At 38.7% G+C, this 18,133-nt stretch overlaps 1 protein-coding gene across 1 annotated transcript in view; it reads left to right on the top strand.

The window, feature by feature from the left end:
* The window catches only part of npat (nuclear protein, ataxia-telangiectasia locus), a 42,932-nt gene that overhangs the window by 17,769 nt on the left and 7,030 nt on the right, over positions 1-18,133 (top strand). The window contains exons 10-16 of the mRNA XM_043691844.1: positions 1,107-1,194; positions 3,281-3,377; positions 8,678-8,803; positions 8,993-10,912; positions 11,552-11,670; positions 12,325-12,439; positions 12,838-12,910. Of these exons, the coding sequence (XP_043547779.1) occupies positions 1,107-1,194; positions 3,281-3,377; positions 8,678-8,803; positions 8,993-10,912; positions 11,552-11,670; positions 12,325-12,439; positions 12,838-12,910 (2,538 nt within the window). The remainder of the gene's footprint in view (positions 1-1,106; positions 1,195-3,280; positions 3,378-8,677; positions 8,804-8,992; positions 10,913-11,551; positions 11,671-12,324; positions 12,440-12,837; positions 12,911-18,133) is intronic.

The following is an 18,133-nucleotide window of genomic DNA, read 5'->3' as shown; positions in this document are numbered from 1 at the left end:
CAACACCACCGCTGCAGCCGACAACCTCTGAGTTCCTGAGTCTATGCATTGGGTCTACCACAGTCAGGAACCTTTGCTGTGGGCACTGCTACAGCCAACCATTCTGGCTTCCTCACGACCTCAGATGATGAAGGAAAAGAGAAAAGGTGAAAGAAAAGGAGGAAAAAAAGGCAGACAAAGCAGGTGTGCTCCTGGGCTTAGGCAGATTACTGTCTCAATGGAGAGAGATTGGGAAAGGGGGAGATGCAATAAGATCTAGGTGTCCTTATACAGCACTCGCTGAAAGTAAGCATGTGGATGCAGTAGGTGGTGAAGACAAATAATATGTTGTCCTTCATAGTGAGAGGATTTGTATATAAGAGCAGGAATGTCTTGCTGCCATTGTACAAGGCCTTGAAGAGACCGCACCTGGATGTTGTGTGTCGTCTTGATGTCTTTTTACCTGAGGAAAGATATTCTGCCTATAGAGGGAGTGCAGCAAAGGTTTGCCAGACTGATTCCTGGAATGGCAGGGCTGACATATGAGAAGGTACTGGATTATACTCTCTGGGGGTTAGAATAAGGGGTGGTCTCCTATAAAGAGTTTAACGGGGTTGGGGGAGGGTTGGTATTTCCAAATCATGTTACCAGGCTCCATGTTGGGGTCACATCTGTTCGCAATTTACATAAATTGCTTGGAATCAGAAATAGTGAAATTTGCTGACAATACTAAACTTGGGAGTGAAAAGATTTTATTTCTTCCACTGTGACTGTTTGGTTTTTCTCACTGGCTGTGTGATAAGTTAACTTGTCACGTGTTAATTATGGATCTGTAGCAATCTCTACAAAGCTTATAATTTTCTGTGCAAACATTGCATATCAAATGCAGTTGATTTTTAGATATCCTGCACTGTATCATCATATATTCTTACACTACTACAAGTTTTTGGTTACGGAAATTCTATTGATATTTAGTCATAGGAATGTTTGATCCAATATCTCTCAAATTTAACCAACTGTGAATCAAATTTTTAAACTCTGTGGATAAAGTCACTGGTAATGTCAATTGCACATCATGTAAAACTTTTCAAATCTGTGTTAAATCTAACAATTTTTTAATCTTACAGTGAGACTAGTACTGGACACTCATCAAAACCACCAGAGAGTACTACTACATTACCAGAGCAATCGATTGATGAAATCTTAGGTCTTGGGGTAACGTTTATCTTATATTTGAATGATTTAATGTTTCTTTTTTTTTAATTCAACTTGTCTTTGAACTGTTCAATAACAGTTTGACTGTTAAGTAATGCCACTAAGTTCAGCAAAATATTTGGTGGATGCTGTTCAATTTTTTTGATATTTGTTAGTTCAGTTAACCTGAAAGAGCAGAGCTGTATCAGCTACCAACTCATGAAGACGGTGTTAAAATGTGGCTTTATGCCTGCAAGTCTCAATATTATGAGGGTTGAATACAGATCTTGTGCAGCTGGGCTTTTAAACCCCTCTGTATGTGCAGTGGATATGACAATGGAATTTCCCAGCCCTTAGGGAGCTGGGGAGGAGTGTGAGGGTCAGGAAAATAGAAGTGAGCTGCATCCCTGATTTTCTTGCCTCCATCATGGGATTTCCCATTTCAGATACCCCTATTCATGAAAAGGAATGGCCAATCAACCCGATTAATGCCCCATTTAGGGACCATTCCGAGTTGACACTCTATTTTACCAAATAGAGCAACTTGCCATATCTAGGCTCTAACCCTAATAGTGAAAGATTATAGTTTCTTCTCTCATTCAATGCCCCTATTGGCTTTGCGTCTCTATAATTTATAACTTAAATACAGGTAGCTTCCAAATGATGTCGCCATGTCAGGACACCCTGATACTCCACTGCCAGCTTAAGCAGGATCCATGTCTCACTGAGGTGCTGCTAACTTGCAAGCCTGCTTGGACCTGCAGCTTTAGGAGTCTGCCTGCCAACCTAAAGAAGGCAATTCTGGAAGGCTTAGTTAGAGGCTAGTTAACAGAAGGTTGTGCCAGCTAGTTTGATTCGACAATATATAATCTACAATTCACACCCAATTCTGGGGTTCCAGTGCCTTGTAGAATATTTTGAGCAATGTGATTAGAATAAAAGTAATAACTCTGCTGTTGCCGCCTCTGTTTCAATAAAAAATTCAAAGTTCATTGCACTTAACGTGAAATGTTTTCCTTAGTGCTTACAACTACAGAAATGTTAGAATGGCTAGGGTGCAGCCAAAGAACAGCTATCATGTCACTTCAAAATCCATAGAGCATTCAGCCAACAAAAGAGTCACATTCTTAGTGCTGAAGCCTTGACTTAGATATTTGCTGAGAAATATTTGTACACAACTCTACACTGTTAGTAAAGGAACATGGTTTTCAGAAGAGGAAAGGTTTTTTTTTTAAAAAAAAAAGGCATGTTGCATGTCAGAATTTTGGGACCTGATTCAATACATGTTAATTGTCCAGGAAATTTAACCATTCACGTATTCTGGAACTCTTTCTCTTTTGGGGAAAAAAACAAATTCCCAATTGAGATAGAGATAAAAGTTAGAGTTCATGGTTATCTCCTTAATCTTAGTCAAAAAAAACCTATTAACACCAGCACCTATCATTCCAGTCTCCACTATCATGCTTGGCAACATGTTTCAGACTTTGACCACTGTGTGTCTTTAAAACACTTATCCCTCACATCTCCTTGGAACTCTTCCCCCAACACCCACCACCTCCTTAAATATATGCCTCCTAATATTAGACCACTTACCCACTGTTCTTTTGCCCACTTGACACCCTACCACCTCTTTATGCTTGCTTTCCTGCTCCATTTTTCCATTATTACTTTCCTCTCCCCACCCCACAGACAACACAATGTTATTAGGCAATCTCATGCTATAGAAGCTGCTTTAGGACTACTTAAAACTTTTTTTCTTATTGGAATACAGCAGCTATTGCTGTTTAAAGCTGATGTGGCTTCTGCAAAGATCCGCTCCTGTGTTGTCTGTGGTTTGCACTGAACTGTCTTTGTTGGAATGGATCTTATATCAGAGGTCAGGCCCAAAAACTTAGTAGGAAAATAACACAACCTTTTATCTTGAGTCCGAAGTAGGAATTCCGATCCAGATTGGTAGGTTCCAATCAGTTTCTAAAGAAAGACCAAATTATTTTTCAATGATCCAATATATCAGATGTATTCGTAGTCCACTCTGGATTATATCTTCTATTTATGACACTTTTTTGTAATCAAATGACTGCTTAAATCAAATTTCTGTTTTATTTAGGATGAAGTCCATATGTCTGATGAAGCTATCCAGGATATCTTGGAGCAGACTGAGTCAGACCCTGCATTTCAAGCTTTGTTTGATCTCTTTGATTATGGTTCGTACCAAATCCTATCAGCAAGTGTACTATTTTTGTTTATAACTTAAAATTCTGTCAATAATGAACTTGATCTGAGTAGATGACTTTGTTTTACAAGTCTTTGTGATAGCTAGAAATAAGTTGTATTCATTGCATAATAGAAGCTAAATATTCAGCTTGAAATCTTTAGGAAGAACCTTTCATACTGTGATTATACATGATTAGAACAAATATTGTTGACTTTTTCTCAATCACCAAACGATAGTGATTTGTAGAGGGCTTTTGTGCTGTGCGACAAATGTACGTGATTCTGCTGGAAGAGTTAACAAGTTGATATAGCAGCTTTTGTTCCGATTTTAAGATTAGAAACCAATTTATCTTCATATGTTGCTGTTGTACAGAAAAAAACAAGGCCTTTTTTTGTGGCTCAAAGAAAGGTGGAAAATTCTCAAGTTATTAAAATAGTAAAAAGCTCCCAGGGCTTTAGTCTGATTCAGGCTGTCATTAGTTGAAACATTATGGAAAGTTATCTTCAGTTCAACATTCCTCACCTTGCTGATGTAGTAAGTTGCCAAATGGAATTTAAAATGCATATAATGGAGGTAATGTACCAATAATTAGTTTGAGTACTACAGTTTGTAGTATCAGATATCAGGTTTGAAAATGCTTGTTCAGACGTCCTCTAACATTTATACATTTCCTTTACCCGTTTATGCCAATTAGTAAATAAGGTTGCTGAACTGCAGGCACTCGAGATTGATATAATGGCAATTGTGGCTCAAACAAGGCAAAATTTGACTTTTCATATTCTTGCTTGCAGTGCATTAAGGTTAGTTGGGGAAAGAAATGGGAAGTGTGCCAGTATAGATCACTTGAAACAGGTGATGTAATTGAGGGTTCAAAGACTATTTGATTAGAATTAATGAACAATAGAGAGGATTTTATGCCTCTGAATCTATGTTAAAGATCACTAGTGGGAAAGAGGCAGGTTGCAACAAGACACAACGGGGCAGTAATAATGAGGGGCTTCACTTTTTACCAAACAAAGACTGGGAAAATAATAATGTAAAGGGAATTCCTGAAATTTGTGCAAAAAGTAGTCTTGAAATATTTCTAGCCTGATGACAATATTAGTTGTGCTGGATGAAATTTTGGGAGAAAGTGAGGACTGCAGATGCTGGAGGTCAGAGCTGAAAAATGTGTTGCTGGAAAAGCGCAAATTTTGGGAGACAAAAGCAGGCAGTTGAAGCAAGCACCATCGAAAATGGATTTGGAAAAGCAAATTTCACCATTTCATTAGCTTCGGATAAGTTATGGAAAAGCATAAGGAAATGCCAAATGTCAAAATGCTGAACTAATGAGGGCAAATTTCAGTGAGGAGTAGAAGGATCTGATCCAATTAGGTTGGAATAAATATTGACATTTAAAATAGTAAATGATCAATAGGGGGAGATTCAGACAAAAAGTTTTGGTACAGGATAGACACGGTTCCATTCGGGACAGGAACGGCATTAAAAACTAAATTTTTAAGGGGTGGCGTGGTGGGTCAGTGGTTAGCACTGCTGCCCCACAGCACCAGGCACCCGGGTTCAATTCCAGCCTTGGGCAACTGTCTGTGTGGAGTTTGCACATCCTCCTCGTGTCTGGATTGGTTTTCCTCCGGGTGCTCCGGTTTCCTACCACAGTCCAAAGATGTGCAGGTAAGGTGAATTGGCCATGCTAAATTGCCCGTAGTGTTGAGGGATGTGTAGGTTAGGTGCATTGGCCAGCGTAAATGTAGAGTATTAGGGTAGGTGAATGGGTCTGGGTGGGTTACTCTTCAGAGGGTCGGTGTGGACTTGTTGGGCCGAAGGGCCTGTTTCCACACTGCAGGAACTCTAAGGATTTAAGGATATGTCAAAACAGATTGAAATGAAGCTGAGGAAGCTTGTGGTTAATGTCAAGTTAATAATTCAGTAAAGGGATTCGCTGAATGCAAAAAGAACTCTGGAGGCCTGTAAAAGTAAGTAACTCTGTGAATACTGGAAATCTGAAATGAAAATCTCAGGTCTTGGCAGCAGCTGTGACAGAAAAATTAACTTTGAGTCAAATATGCCTCATTGAGAACTGAAGAATAGGAGTTGCATTCAACTTGCAATCTTAACTCAGTTCCTCTCTCCTCAGATGTTGCCAGGTTTGCTGAGTTTTTTGAGAACTTTGTTTTTATTGTATAAAATGAAAGGGAATCCAAAAGTGTATAGTTAAAGGATTAGTTGGGTTGATTAGCAATGAAGGAAAAGTTTTTCTGAAGGCAAAAGGACTAAATTAGTATTTTGCTTCTAACAAAAGTGGGTGCTGCCGATGTACAGGAGGCAGTGATAGATGAATTGGTTAGGATAGAAACAACGTACTGTCGAAGTTGGCAGTGCTCAAACTAGGCAAGTCACCTCCTTTGATTCACATGCATCCTTGGTTATTGGGGTACGTAAAAGTGGAATTTGTAGAGGCATTGACCACAGTTTTCCAAGCCTCCTTGAATATGTGAATGATAATTCTTGCAAAAATTTTCAATTCCTCTCTGGCCACAGGACTGGTGCAGGAGGATTGCAGGGCAGCCAGTCTGGTACCATTATTCAAGATGGCATCAAAGGATAAACCAGGAAACTACAGGCCCATCAGCCTTGCCTTCATGGTAGGGAAACTATTGAAAGTAAATCTGAGGCATTGAATTAATCTGCATTTGGAGAGATGGGGATTAAACAAGAACTGTTGTATGGTTTTAAGGCAAAGTCATGCCTGACCAACGTGATTTAATTTTTTGGAGAGGTGACCAGGTGTGTAGATGAAGGCAATGCCTTTGATATAATCTACTTTTATTTCAGCAAGGGTTTTGATATGGTCCTTCATGGGAGACTGCTAGCAAAGCTAAGAGTCCATGGATTCAAGGAAGTTTGACAAATTGAATCCACGATTGTCTGAGTGGCAGGAAGCAGAAAGTTGCAGTTGAAGGGTGTTTATTTAACTGTAAATCTGTGTCCACTGGAATCGCACATGGATCAGTCATGGTGCCCTTGCTGTTTGTGGTTTATATAAATGATTCATATTTGAATGTCAAGGGGTTGATCAATATGTTCGCAGATGGTACAAAACTTTATGGGGTGTTATGTCTTGAAAAAGATAATCTTGGATTACAGGAGGATGTAATGGGATGGTCAGATGGACTGATCAGTGGCAATAGAATTCAATCTGAATAAATTGCACAGGATAAACAAGGCAAGGAAAGACATGAGCAGTGGAGCACCAATGGACCTGGGTGTGCATGTATACTAGCTACTTGAGAAATCAGGATGGGTGGATAAAGTGGTTAAGAAGGCCTATGGTATATTTGATTTTATTAGCCAAGGCGCAGAATAGAGCCAAGTGGTTATACTGGAACTATATAAATGTTGGTTAAGTCATGGCTTGAATTTTGTGTGCAGTTCTGCAATCCATATCATGAGGGACCTGATTGCACTCTCTCCAGTGATGAGCAAATTTAACAGAATGCTGTTTTAGCTCGAGTGTTTCAGTTGTGAAGAGATCAGACAAGCTGGGGTTGCTCTCCTTAGAGCAGAGGAAATTGACAGGGGTTGTGATTGTGATTGAGTAAGAGTTGGATTTTGTGGAGGCATTGACCACAGTTTTCCAAATCTCCTCAAATATGTGAATTGCAAAAAAAATTTCAATTTCTCTCTAGTTGTATATAAAGCTGTGGCAGGTGTATGTACAGTAGACAGGAAAATATTTTCTCCTTGCTGGAGGGATCAATGAGCAGGAGGTTTAGAGGAGATGTGAAGAAAAGCTTTGTCGCCCAGAGGGTGGTGGGAATCTGGAACTCGCTGCTTCTAAGGTTGATAGAAGCAGGAACCCTCCATATTGAAGAAATATTCAAATGAACACTTGTGATGCCTAGTCATAAAAGGTTATAGGCCTGGTGCTAGAAAATGGGATTAGGATGGCTAGGTTGCTGGGTTTTTTGACTAGTTTGTGCTATAGATCTCTACAACTCTATAACTCTACCAGAGGATTAGAGTATCACTAATATAATTGCTAGCAAGATTGAAGTCCATTGGATTTATGGAACAATATTTGTGTTGATAAGAAATTGGGTAAGCAACAAAAAACCAAATATTGAATGGCTGTTTTTAAGATGGGAGGGGAAGTTTTCGGTGGGTCTCTCTTGGGACCTCTGACAATCTCTTCCATATGTATATTAACCTGCACTTGGATACAGAAAATATCATTTTCTGGTGAGAACAAGAATCTACAAGATCATAAGATTTGTAAATAGAGAGCAAAAATATAGAAGGATATGAACCTATCCTAAAATGCTGGTGAGATGCAGCTTTGGTATTGTCAAATTCTGGGCATTGCATTTTAGAATGAATGACAAAGTCTTCAAGTCTGTGTGTAGGACATTTACTAGAATGATGCCAGAGGATAAAAAGTTTAATTTTATATGGAGAATCTAGAGAAACTCTGGTTATTCTTGTTGGAGTGAGGAGACTAAAGCTGACTTAATAAAGGTGTTCAGAAGGGTTTTGATACCATAAATACATAGAACCAACTTCTAGCCACAGAGGATTGGAAACCAGCGATCAAAACATTCAAGTGGCAAAAGAACCAACAGCAACATGATTGTTAATACAACCAGTATCTGATACATTGCCTAAAAACGTGATAGAAGCAGATTCAGTATCGTTTTTTTAAAAATGAAAAAGTATGGGGAAAGAGCACAAGAATGGACTAATTGGTTAACTCTGACTAAAATGGTGCAGGCATGGTCGACAAAACAACGTCCTTCGGTATTGAGTTGATGCTACCTCTTGTAGAGCATTCTAGGATGAGAGGTCATAGTCTTAAGGATAACAGGTAGCAAATTTAAGAGTTGAGGAGCAACTACTCCCAGAAGGTTGTGGACTGTGGAATTTGCTGCCCCAAAGTGCAGTGGATGCTGGGGACAGTGAGTAAATTTAAGGAGGAGTTAGATAGATTTTTAATTGCTAATGGGTTGAAAGGTTATGCAGTGAAGGAAGGGAATGGGGCGAGAAGTACGTCGGCCATGATTGAGTCTGCTCTGCCATTTGATGGGCTGAATGGTCTAATTCTGCTCCTATATCTTATTAAACGTATAAATCATTCTATTAATTTAGTTCCTGGTATTTGGATGACTTTTCTAAGGAGAAAAACTAGTTAAATATATTTTCTTTGGTTCTGAAATGCATCATTGATCAGGACTAAATACATATACAGAGTTGTATTTTAATTCATTTTTATTTTGTGTTCCATAATCTACTTAGGTAAATCGAAAAGGAGTGAAGACTCTGATCATGGACCGTGCAGCCAAGTAGGTTTGGAAGTAATAGAAAATGGTACAAGTTCAGCATTCTCTGAGGCATTTAACACCTATCAAACAGAGGGATTGGGTGAGTTGTAGTTTTGTTTAGTGATACAATAGATGTACCGAAGTGGATTTGTCAAAATCATAACCTGTGTTACTTTATATAATTGTACTCCATAAAAAAAGCAAGGCACTACATTTATTGAACTATTTGTAATATTTTTTATTAGGTTTGCAAACCCTTTAATTGTTTTTTCTTCTTTTGATATCCAAGTGTCCGTACCGTCACCAGTCTCTGAGAAGGTGTCAAGTGGTTATACGAAGAAAAGTAAGGCTGATGGGACAGTCCATAAAACTAAAATGTCATCAGAATCAAACTCCATTACAAAATCTGCAAAAAAAGAAAATCAGACTTTTCCAACTTTGAATGCAGCTGATGCAAATAAATCAATGCTTTCAGTGGATAGTCAAGCAACCAGCAACCAGACATTGAAATGTAGCTGTTGGACCACTGGAGAAGCTGCTGTTGTGTCTGCCCTTCCTTCGTCTGTTGCTGGTATTCACACCACTACTTCAGCAATGTCGGAGTGCCAAGAAGCTGCGGGTGTTGCTGAAATGGAGGTTGAAGCCCAGTCGTCATCTGTTTATCATGAAAAGACAGCACCATCTCCACTTGTGCAACAAAAGCGCAATGAGGACCGTTTAGGTGTTGAAGAGTTAATTAATCATAATGCTAAAACAGAATCAATATCCAAATTGACACTTCAAAATGGACTTGTTGCAGACCCTAATAGATCTATGCTTTATGATACTGATAAATCAAAAGCAGTAATGAGTCAGCATAAAATTGAAAAGCCAATAGCACAAACTGTCTGTGTCACAAGAACAACTGATAAGACTGCAATCGGAGTTTGTAATGAACCACCTTCAGCTTGTGCTCCAGCATCAGTTCAGTCAACTTTTGTAGTACAGAAAAGATCTGAGTGTGAACCTATGTCTTTGGAGGGAAGAAAGCACTTACCAGCTAACTCTGATAACTCATTAACTACAGTGTCAGATCTGCAAAATGTTCTGCATAAGGTTGAAACCTGTAAAAGCCCTTTGACCAATCTTCAGCAATCTCAAGTCCTTGTTTCAACTGTACCTGAAGTATCAAATAGTTCAACTGTAAGCTCTAGTTCAGTAAACTCACTTCAATCTGGTGCAATAAAATCCTGTGTCATTTCTGCTGAAGTGGAGTTGCCTGATCGAGCGGAACCTGTTTCCTCCTCTGTTCCTTCTAAATCGAGTTCTGAGGTTAGGGCTATATCCCTTCAACCAAGTTTTGTTACTTCGGGCCTGAACCCTGCAACTGAAAGTGTTTCAACCAATGTGGTGTCTAAATCACCCCTTAAGGCCACTTCTGTAAAGACTGATGTTATCTCGACTTCCAAAAATTCAAATGCTGAACCTTCCAGCACTATGGAGGTAGATCCCTCAAATATAGTAACTCTCAAGATAATAATTAGTGATGACCCCAAACAGTCATCTTCAGATCCAGAATTAAATAATGCTGTGTCCAGTATTACTAATGAAAATGTACCGACAATTATAATGTCCTCTCCAGGTGGTACACCCTTAAAGGGCAAAGGATTAAGCCAAACTTTATCAAATAGCAATAGTGTTACTGTTGCTGAAACAAACTCTAGTTGCAATGAGTGTGTAAGTACTGAAGAGACAGAAAGTGCTATAAATAGTTTGAAGATGACAGAGGAGCCTGAAAGCAGTGAGCACAATGTTGCCACAACGGAAGTTGAAGTTGTGTCGACACAAAGCATTACTTCCAGCAATGTGACCATTAATATACCACAGGCTGATTGTACTCAGTCCACACAAAATCCTCTTAGTTTATCAAAAGACACAGGACTCATTCAACTATTGCCTACTGCTACCACATTTGGACAATCTAGCAGTGTCCTCATAGCAACTTGCATGCAAGATTCTGCAGGGCAATCATTGAGGAAAGGAGAAGAACCAAATAATGGTAGCACTTTTATTTTAGACCACCGAGGTAATTCTACAAATGTCTTGATGCTACCGAGCAGTTCTGCATCTACAGCTATTTCAACATCTGTTCCTCAAGCTTTATCAACGCCTCCAAGACCAAGCACTGTTTTGACAATGGGACAACCTGTCTCTTCAAATTTTTCACAAGGTAGTAATGTAAAACGTTTTATCAAAAATTTACAATTGACACATTTTTCCCCACCTTGCATAATTATTAATAGTGCCAACTGTTTTGCATAGTACCCCAATTTTGGAATTATACATTATTGGGTACCGTAGTAGCTGGTGTCGTACAGCTCTTGCGAACGCAAGTGAAGAGACTGCAGAGAAGATGGAAACAGTTACATAACTTTTTTTTTCCTTTCTGTTTTTCTTCACAATTGACTATAGCAATACTGAAATAGCTCCTAGGGTCACTAACTTGGCACATAACAGAAAGAACCTGAAATTGAGCTAATAGATTAGAGAGTAAACCTGTGTTTTCTCATCAGTAACTCCTGCTTTCTACATTTATGCTGTGCCATATTTACAGAAAATAAATGCCAACTTAGTAACATACTTCTACCCTTCCCTCACTATTTGTTATGGTAGAGACAGCCACATGAACTATCATGACTTCTGTCTCTCTAAAGTGAAGCAAGGCATCAGAGTAACTGGAGATCACATTTTACCTGTGGCTTTTTCTTCCATGGAATTTGAGCCTTGCATCTCATCATAAATTAAATGTTTTTTTGCTAGGATTTTCTAACTTGTCCTGTTTTTGAAATTTAAGTGTGTTGCATTTCAGGGTCAACGTTTATTATTACATCCCCTGTTCAGCCAGTGCTGCAAGGAATGATGGGAGTTATTCCTGTTTCAATAATGGGTCCAAATAGTGGAACAACATTCACAGTATCACCTCAACAGGTCAGTTCATATGTATTCTGTAGGTATCTGCACAGGTGCTGCATTTATTGAGGATAATAATGTTAAGTTGGCTGGACAGCTGGTTTGCAAAGCAATGTGATAGCAGCATGAATTCAATTCTCATACCGGCTGAAGTTACTGTGAAAGTGCCGCCTTCTCAAACCCTTCCCCTCACCTGTGGTACGGTGATCCTTCAATTAAACCACCACCAGTCATCACTCTCTAAGAGTAGCCCTATGGTCCTGCAGGAATATGGCAACTTTATCTTTATTGAAGAAAATTGTACATTGAGTTGGAATAGAGGTAACAGAGATGTACATCACAGAAACAGACCCTTCAGTCTAACTCATCCATGCCGACCAGATGTCCCAACCTAATCTAGTCCCACTTGCCAGCACTTGGCCCATAACTCTCTTGACCTTTCCTATTCATATACCCATCCAGATGCCTTTTAAATGTTACAATTGTACCAGCCTCCTCCACTTCAGAATCTTTGAGAGCTTGATTAATTTTTGTTTCATACTGTACAAAAACAGAGTACAGAGCTTAGCATTTTGAACAACACAAGAATCCTTGTCTCAACAGCTATTTGTGATTAAGCATTTTTTTAAATGCAGGACTTATAATTATGCAATTTCTATTGATTTCAACCAGGTTCTTCGTATGCCAGTATCATCATCCCTTGGCAAAAAGTGTAACCGATTCAGTAAACTTCCCATTTCAAGGAAACCACCACAGTTAGCTGTTCAACCAAACACCTTAAATACAGGTCAGCATGCATGGAAAGAAATAGTTAAGGGTTGAATTCATTCGAAAAGATTTCAGTTGACAACTAATGCGTATCTGTTGAAATGTCACACTTCCCTACTTGATATGTTGCTTTAGCAAATGGTCAGTTGTTTTTTCATGATTATTTTGACCATTTATAAAGCTTCTGTGCATTGTGGAATGCTTATTTGTAATTCTCACCATTTTGGTGGCTGAAAGCAAACTTGTAATTAGTACCATAATAGAGCTTTGTATGGTTTGGTAATGTCTCCGTTCTTTACTACAGACAGCTATAAGTTTAAAAAACTGAATATTTTGATGTTTTCTTTTCTCATTTTTGTTAACTAACCCTGGAATATACTATCTTTATAAAAGTAATCATTTAATTTTGTTTTTTAGGACAATCCTCAGTCATTGGCACACTCATTTCAATAGATTCATCAATCTCTCAAAATACTTCCCAGCCTCAGAGGTAAAGTATCAGAATGGTTGCTAGTCCTAATCCTTTTGTCTATTTTAAAACTAACCTTCTGTGTTGTTTGGGAGTAATGATTGGGCAGGTGACTTGCACAATTCAAATATTTTCTTCACTGAAACTTCAGATATCTGTGGTAAAGGACCTAATCAAATTCTGGCATAATTTTATCTTGTGCCTTGGTTGAGATTCAATGATCTTGCGAGTTATATTGTTTGAGACAAAGAAGAGGAAGAGTGTTTTTCTCTTGGTGTTTGCATGCTATATTTCTTAGGACTGGCATATCATAAACATACAAGCATGGAAAATATAGAATACAGAAGGGGAGAGTATTTCATCAACTGTTTCTGTGCCAACTACGAAACAGGCACCCAGCTTAGTCCAACTTTGTAGTTCTTGGTCCTTTGTCCTGTAGTTCCTAAAGTGTATTGTGGACTAGGCCAGACCACTCAAAACATTCTTAAGCAGGCAGCCTAGACCATAACTTTGCAATTTGTTTTGGTCAGTGTTCAGTGAAAATTACCCAGAGTAAGCTAGCTAGGTTGACTACCAGGTTTTAAAACAGACAAAAATGTATTCACAAAATTACACAATGAAACACAAAGAACAGAATAAAGAACCTCTACAGAGCTCAGTCTATCCAAACTAGACCTAATTATGCTGTTCCGAATATACACAACCGTCCCAATAAGCAAACCCCCTTTAAATAAAAAACAGTAAAAATGGAACAAATGCTTACAGGTTGAAGTTAGAAGGGCAGAAGGAGAGAGAGAGAGTTTTGCAACCTGTTTCCACACAGCTCACTGTTGAACTCCTAACTAGTTCTGGGCTGAACTGCTCAGCTAGAGAACTGACCACTCCCCTTTCGTTATACAGGTCACTTCTAAAACATGACCGCTTTGGCCTGAAGTCTCATCTGTATACATATAAACAAAAGTCCCCTCAAAATCCCTTTTCATCTCTGGACCAAACAAGCCACCTTGGAGCCGGGAGGGTTTTATGACCCCTTTGAAAAAAATCGACACAGTATTCTTGAGAAAACAAACAGCTTTGAGAAAAAGGGCCAGCTTTGTGACAAGTGTGAATTCAGATTTATTTCAACATGACAAAAGTTTTGTCTAATGTCTTTTCAGGCAGTGTACCAAAGACCCTCCCTGACAAAGGTTCCCCTTAGTACTACCTCTAATCCTTCTGCCAATTATTCTGAATGTATACCTGTTGATTATTGATCTCGTTGGTATGGAATATGGATCCCTCCTGTTGAATCTATCTTGGTCCTTCAAATTTTGCGCACCTCAAATAAATCTCCTCTGTGCCCTTTGAAAGAAAACCACACAACCCATGGAAACGTTCCTCTATGCTAAAATTCTCAAATCCTGGTACATCCGATTAAAGCATATTTGTAGCCTCTCTGTGATCTAGAAAATATTTCTTTCTATAATATGACCAGAACTGTACACAGTACACTAGCTGCCCTGTTTACCTTGTTAGTCACCATATCTACCTGTGCTGCTGTCTTTGGGAATCTGTGGATATGCTTCCCACAGATCTTATTCCTCTGATCTTCTCCGTATGTCCCCATGTATATGTTTGCTCTCCCCAAATGCAGAGCCATACTTCTCTGGATTAAATTCAATTTTGGCTTTTTGGTATATACCTGGCTGGTTTGCTGATGTACTCCTGCAGTATACAGTTTTGTTTTCTTTCCCATCCATTGACCAAGACTTTTTTATTACCTGCAAGCTTGTTAATCTTGTCCCTTAGATTTAAGTCTACAGTTCAATAATACATCCCAAAAATGCAAAGCTCGTAATACCAAACCTTGGAGGAGATGCTGGTAATAGCCTGTCAATCACCAGCACATCAGTTGATCTTTGTTTCCTACCACTGAGCCAATTTTTTTATGCAACTTGCCCTTGGATTTCTGACTAGTGTGCCATATGATACTATACTAAAATCCATGTAGACTACATTTTAAATGTGCTAGTCTCATCAATCCTCCTTGTTAACCTCTTCAGTCAAGTTAGTCCGACAGACACAACCTTTAAAATCGATGCTGAATGAAACCATGTTTATTTAAATTGCAATTTGTACACTGATTTTCTCCCAATAATTTGTGCACTATTGTTTTGTTTAAAACAAAGTTAGTCTAAGCTGCTGCTGTTTACTCCCTTGTTCCTCATATCTGCTGGGCTACATTTCATTTGGATTTATTTTAGGAGATGTTAAACCCTGAAATATTTCCCCCTCGCTGTTTATACCATTCAAATGTTATAATCCTCAATGTTAATATTTAACTTTTCTGTGATAAATAAAAAGTATACATTATGAAACTTTTTTATGTACAAGTCAACTTCATTCTCTAGTTGACTGTACTGTCTTCATTGGTAATCTTGCTGCTCTTGGTTAATCCATAAAAATTTATAAACACATTTTTAATTGTTAATATCGTTATGTGGACTCCCTGCTTTTAGGATATCCCTTGTAATTTCACTGTTGAACTTTCTTATTGTACACTCATCTGGATTTACTTGTTTCATGCACAAGAGCACATATCCCTCAGTACTGTATATTTTGGGTGCCTCTCCATTTGAATAATTGTTTTTTGATTCTTCCCAGCAAAATTGTAATCTGTCACTTTGCTACATTAAACTACATCTACCAAGTGTTTGCCCCTAACTGAACAGATCTGTATCCTCTTGCAGCTTCCTTATGTCCTCACTACATTGTGCCCACATTTAACCAAGAGGAATTTTTTAAAAATCCAGAAGAAATGAGAGTAGAGATAGAGGGTAGTGAAGAGGCAATCAAACTGTGAAAGAAGAGTGCAGCAGAAATTGGAATTGGCGGGGCAATAAAGATAAAGCAAAGCTCACATCTTTTTTTCATAATGGATGTAGATTTGTAACAAGGATAAATTAGTTGCCGGCACAAATAGAAATAAATGATTTTTTTCTATTTTTCTACAATCAGCAAATCTGGATGTTATTATTATCAATGATTGAGGCTATAGATCTGGTACTTCCAACCTGAAAAAGACCCATTAATCCCAACTTTGTCCTGTGTTAACCAATCCTCAATCCATGCTAATACACTAGCCCCAATATGGTGAGCTCCTATCTTGTGTAAAACCTTTTATGTGGCATCTTACTGAATATCTTCTGAAAATCTAAATACACTACACACACCAGTTCTGTTTTATAAGTACTGCTTGTTATATCCTCAAAATACTCTGCCAATTTTGTCAAACATGATTTCCTTTTCACAAAACCATGTTGACTTTGTTTTATTACATTAAGCTTTTCTGAATGTCCTACTGTTTCTTCCTTAATGGGCTCTGGCATTTTCCCAATGAAACAGTTTCCTGCTTTTGGTTTTTCTCCTTTCATGAATAGGGATGGCAAATTGGTGGAACCCTCCTAGAATCCAATGAGTGCTGAAATATTTCAACCAAAGCCTTCAGTACCTCTGTAGTCTCTTCTATTAAAACCTTTGAATGCAGGCCATCAGGTCCTGGCGACCTGTCTGCCTTTAGTCACATGAGCGAGAAAATATTTCACACACTAATGTTAGAAATTATTACAAGATCTTTTCTCCCAACAGCAATTTGCTTAACTGTTATCTTTAGAATAATTATTGTGTCCTCCAATGTGAAGACGGGTGCAAAAGAATTTGGTTTAAATTCTGTACCATTTCTGTCATCATTTAGTTTTCTAGTTTTTGATCACCCTGCAATCCATCTCCATAATAACTATCAAGCCATATTCATTTATTTCTATTTGTGCTGGCAACTAATTTATCCTTGTTACAAGTCTACATCCGTTATGAAAAAAGATGTGAGCTTTGCTTTATCTTTATTGCCCCCGCCAATTCTAATTTCTGCTGCACTCTTCTGTCACAGTTTGATTGCCTCTTCACTACCCTCTATCTCTACTCTCATTTCCTTTTGATTTTTAAAAAATTCCTCTTGGTTGAAACCTGTTATACTAATCAGTTTAAAGCCCTATGTACGACCTAGTTGTATGCTTCTCCAAGACACTGGTCACATCATGGTTCAAACGAAGCCCATCCCAATGGAACAACTTTCTTTCCCAAAACTGATGCCTCATGAATCAGAACCTGTTGCTCCCATAAATCTTTGAACCATACGATTTCCTCTAAGCTTATTTACTCTATGCCAGTTTTCATGTATAGTAACCCAGAGGTTGTCATCATTGTGGTTCAGAACCTCTGTCCAAGTCCCACCTATTGTTGGTACCTACATGGGCCAAGGCAACTCGATCCTTTCCTTCCCAATCTTCCCAGCCCAGAAGAGAGTTCCTGAACTTTGGTACCAAGTAGATAACACAACCTTTGGGACTCTGTCTTTGCAAAGTGCAGTATCTATTCCCTGAAGTACATGAGAAATATAATAAAACACGGCTCTTTTGTGCCCCCACTTGAATGATCATAGTGCTCATTTTTATTGCAGTCTGTGCTTTCGTCCATATTGGAACTAAGACTCTGGTACCTACTGGACAGGGTTCGCTGACACTCCTGCGAGGCTAAATTTGGTATCTTTGTACCATCTCACCTACACTCTCACCTTTTAGTACCTGACAACTGACCAGATTTGATGTAAATATTCTAAGGGGTTTAACTGTGTCGTGAAACAGCATCAAGAAACCTCTCACTGATATGTTGTGATTCTTGCAGTTCAGATAACCGCTCGTCAACTCTGAGCTGAAGTTCCTCATAGCTAACACTTGCTGCCAGTGTCACCATGGATCGCAGTGGGATTCACTAGCGCCCACATACTACAGCTGCAAAACATCACCTGTCTGTCTCAATTCTGTTTAATGAATGAGTTTTGATATGGGGAGGCAATGTTCCAGTGGTCTTATTGCGAGAATATTAATCCAAAAACCCAAGTTACATCTGGGAACATGATTTGAATCCTGCCATGGCAGATGGCGCATTTTGAATTCAGTGAAAATGTGGAATTCAAAGTCTAATAATAGTGACACCATTGTGAATTGTCAGAAATGTCCTTCTGGTTTGGTAAACCACCTTCGGGAAGGAAATCTGCCACCATCAGCTAGTCTGGCCTACGTGCAACTCCAAATCCACAGCAATGTCTTTGACTCTTAACTGCTCTCTGGACAAACTAGGGATGGGCAATAAATGCTGCCAATGACACCTTTATCCAGTGAATGAATAATAGTACAGTTATGAGAACTG

Source organism: Chiloscyllium plagiosum, chromosome 6, assembly GCF_004010195.1.
Source record: "Chiloscyllium plagiosum isolate BGI_BamShark_2017 chromosome 6, ASM401019v2, whole genome shotgun sequence".
In the NCBI taxonomy this organism is placed as follows: Eukaryota; Metazoa; Chordata; class Chondrichthyes; order Orectolobiformes; family Hemiscylliidae; genus Chiloscyllium; species Chiloscyllium plagiosum.
Note: the sequence above shows the minus strand (reverse complement) of the source record. Positions and strands in the feature narration are given on the sequence as shown.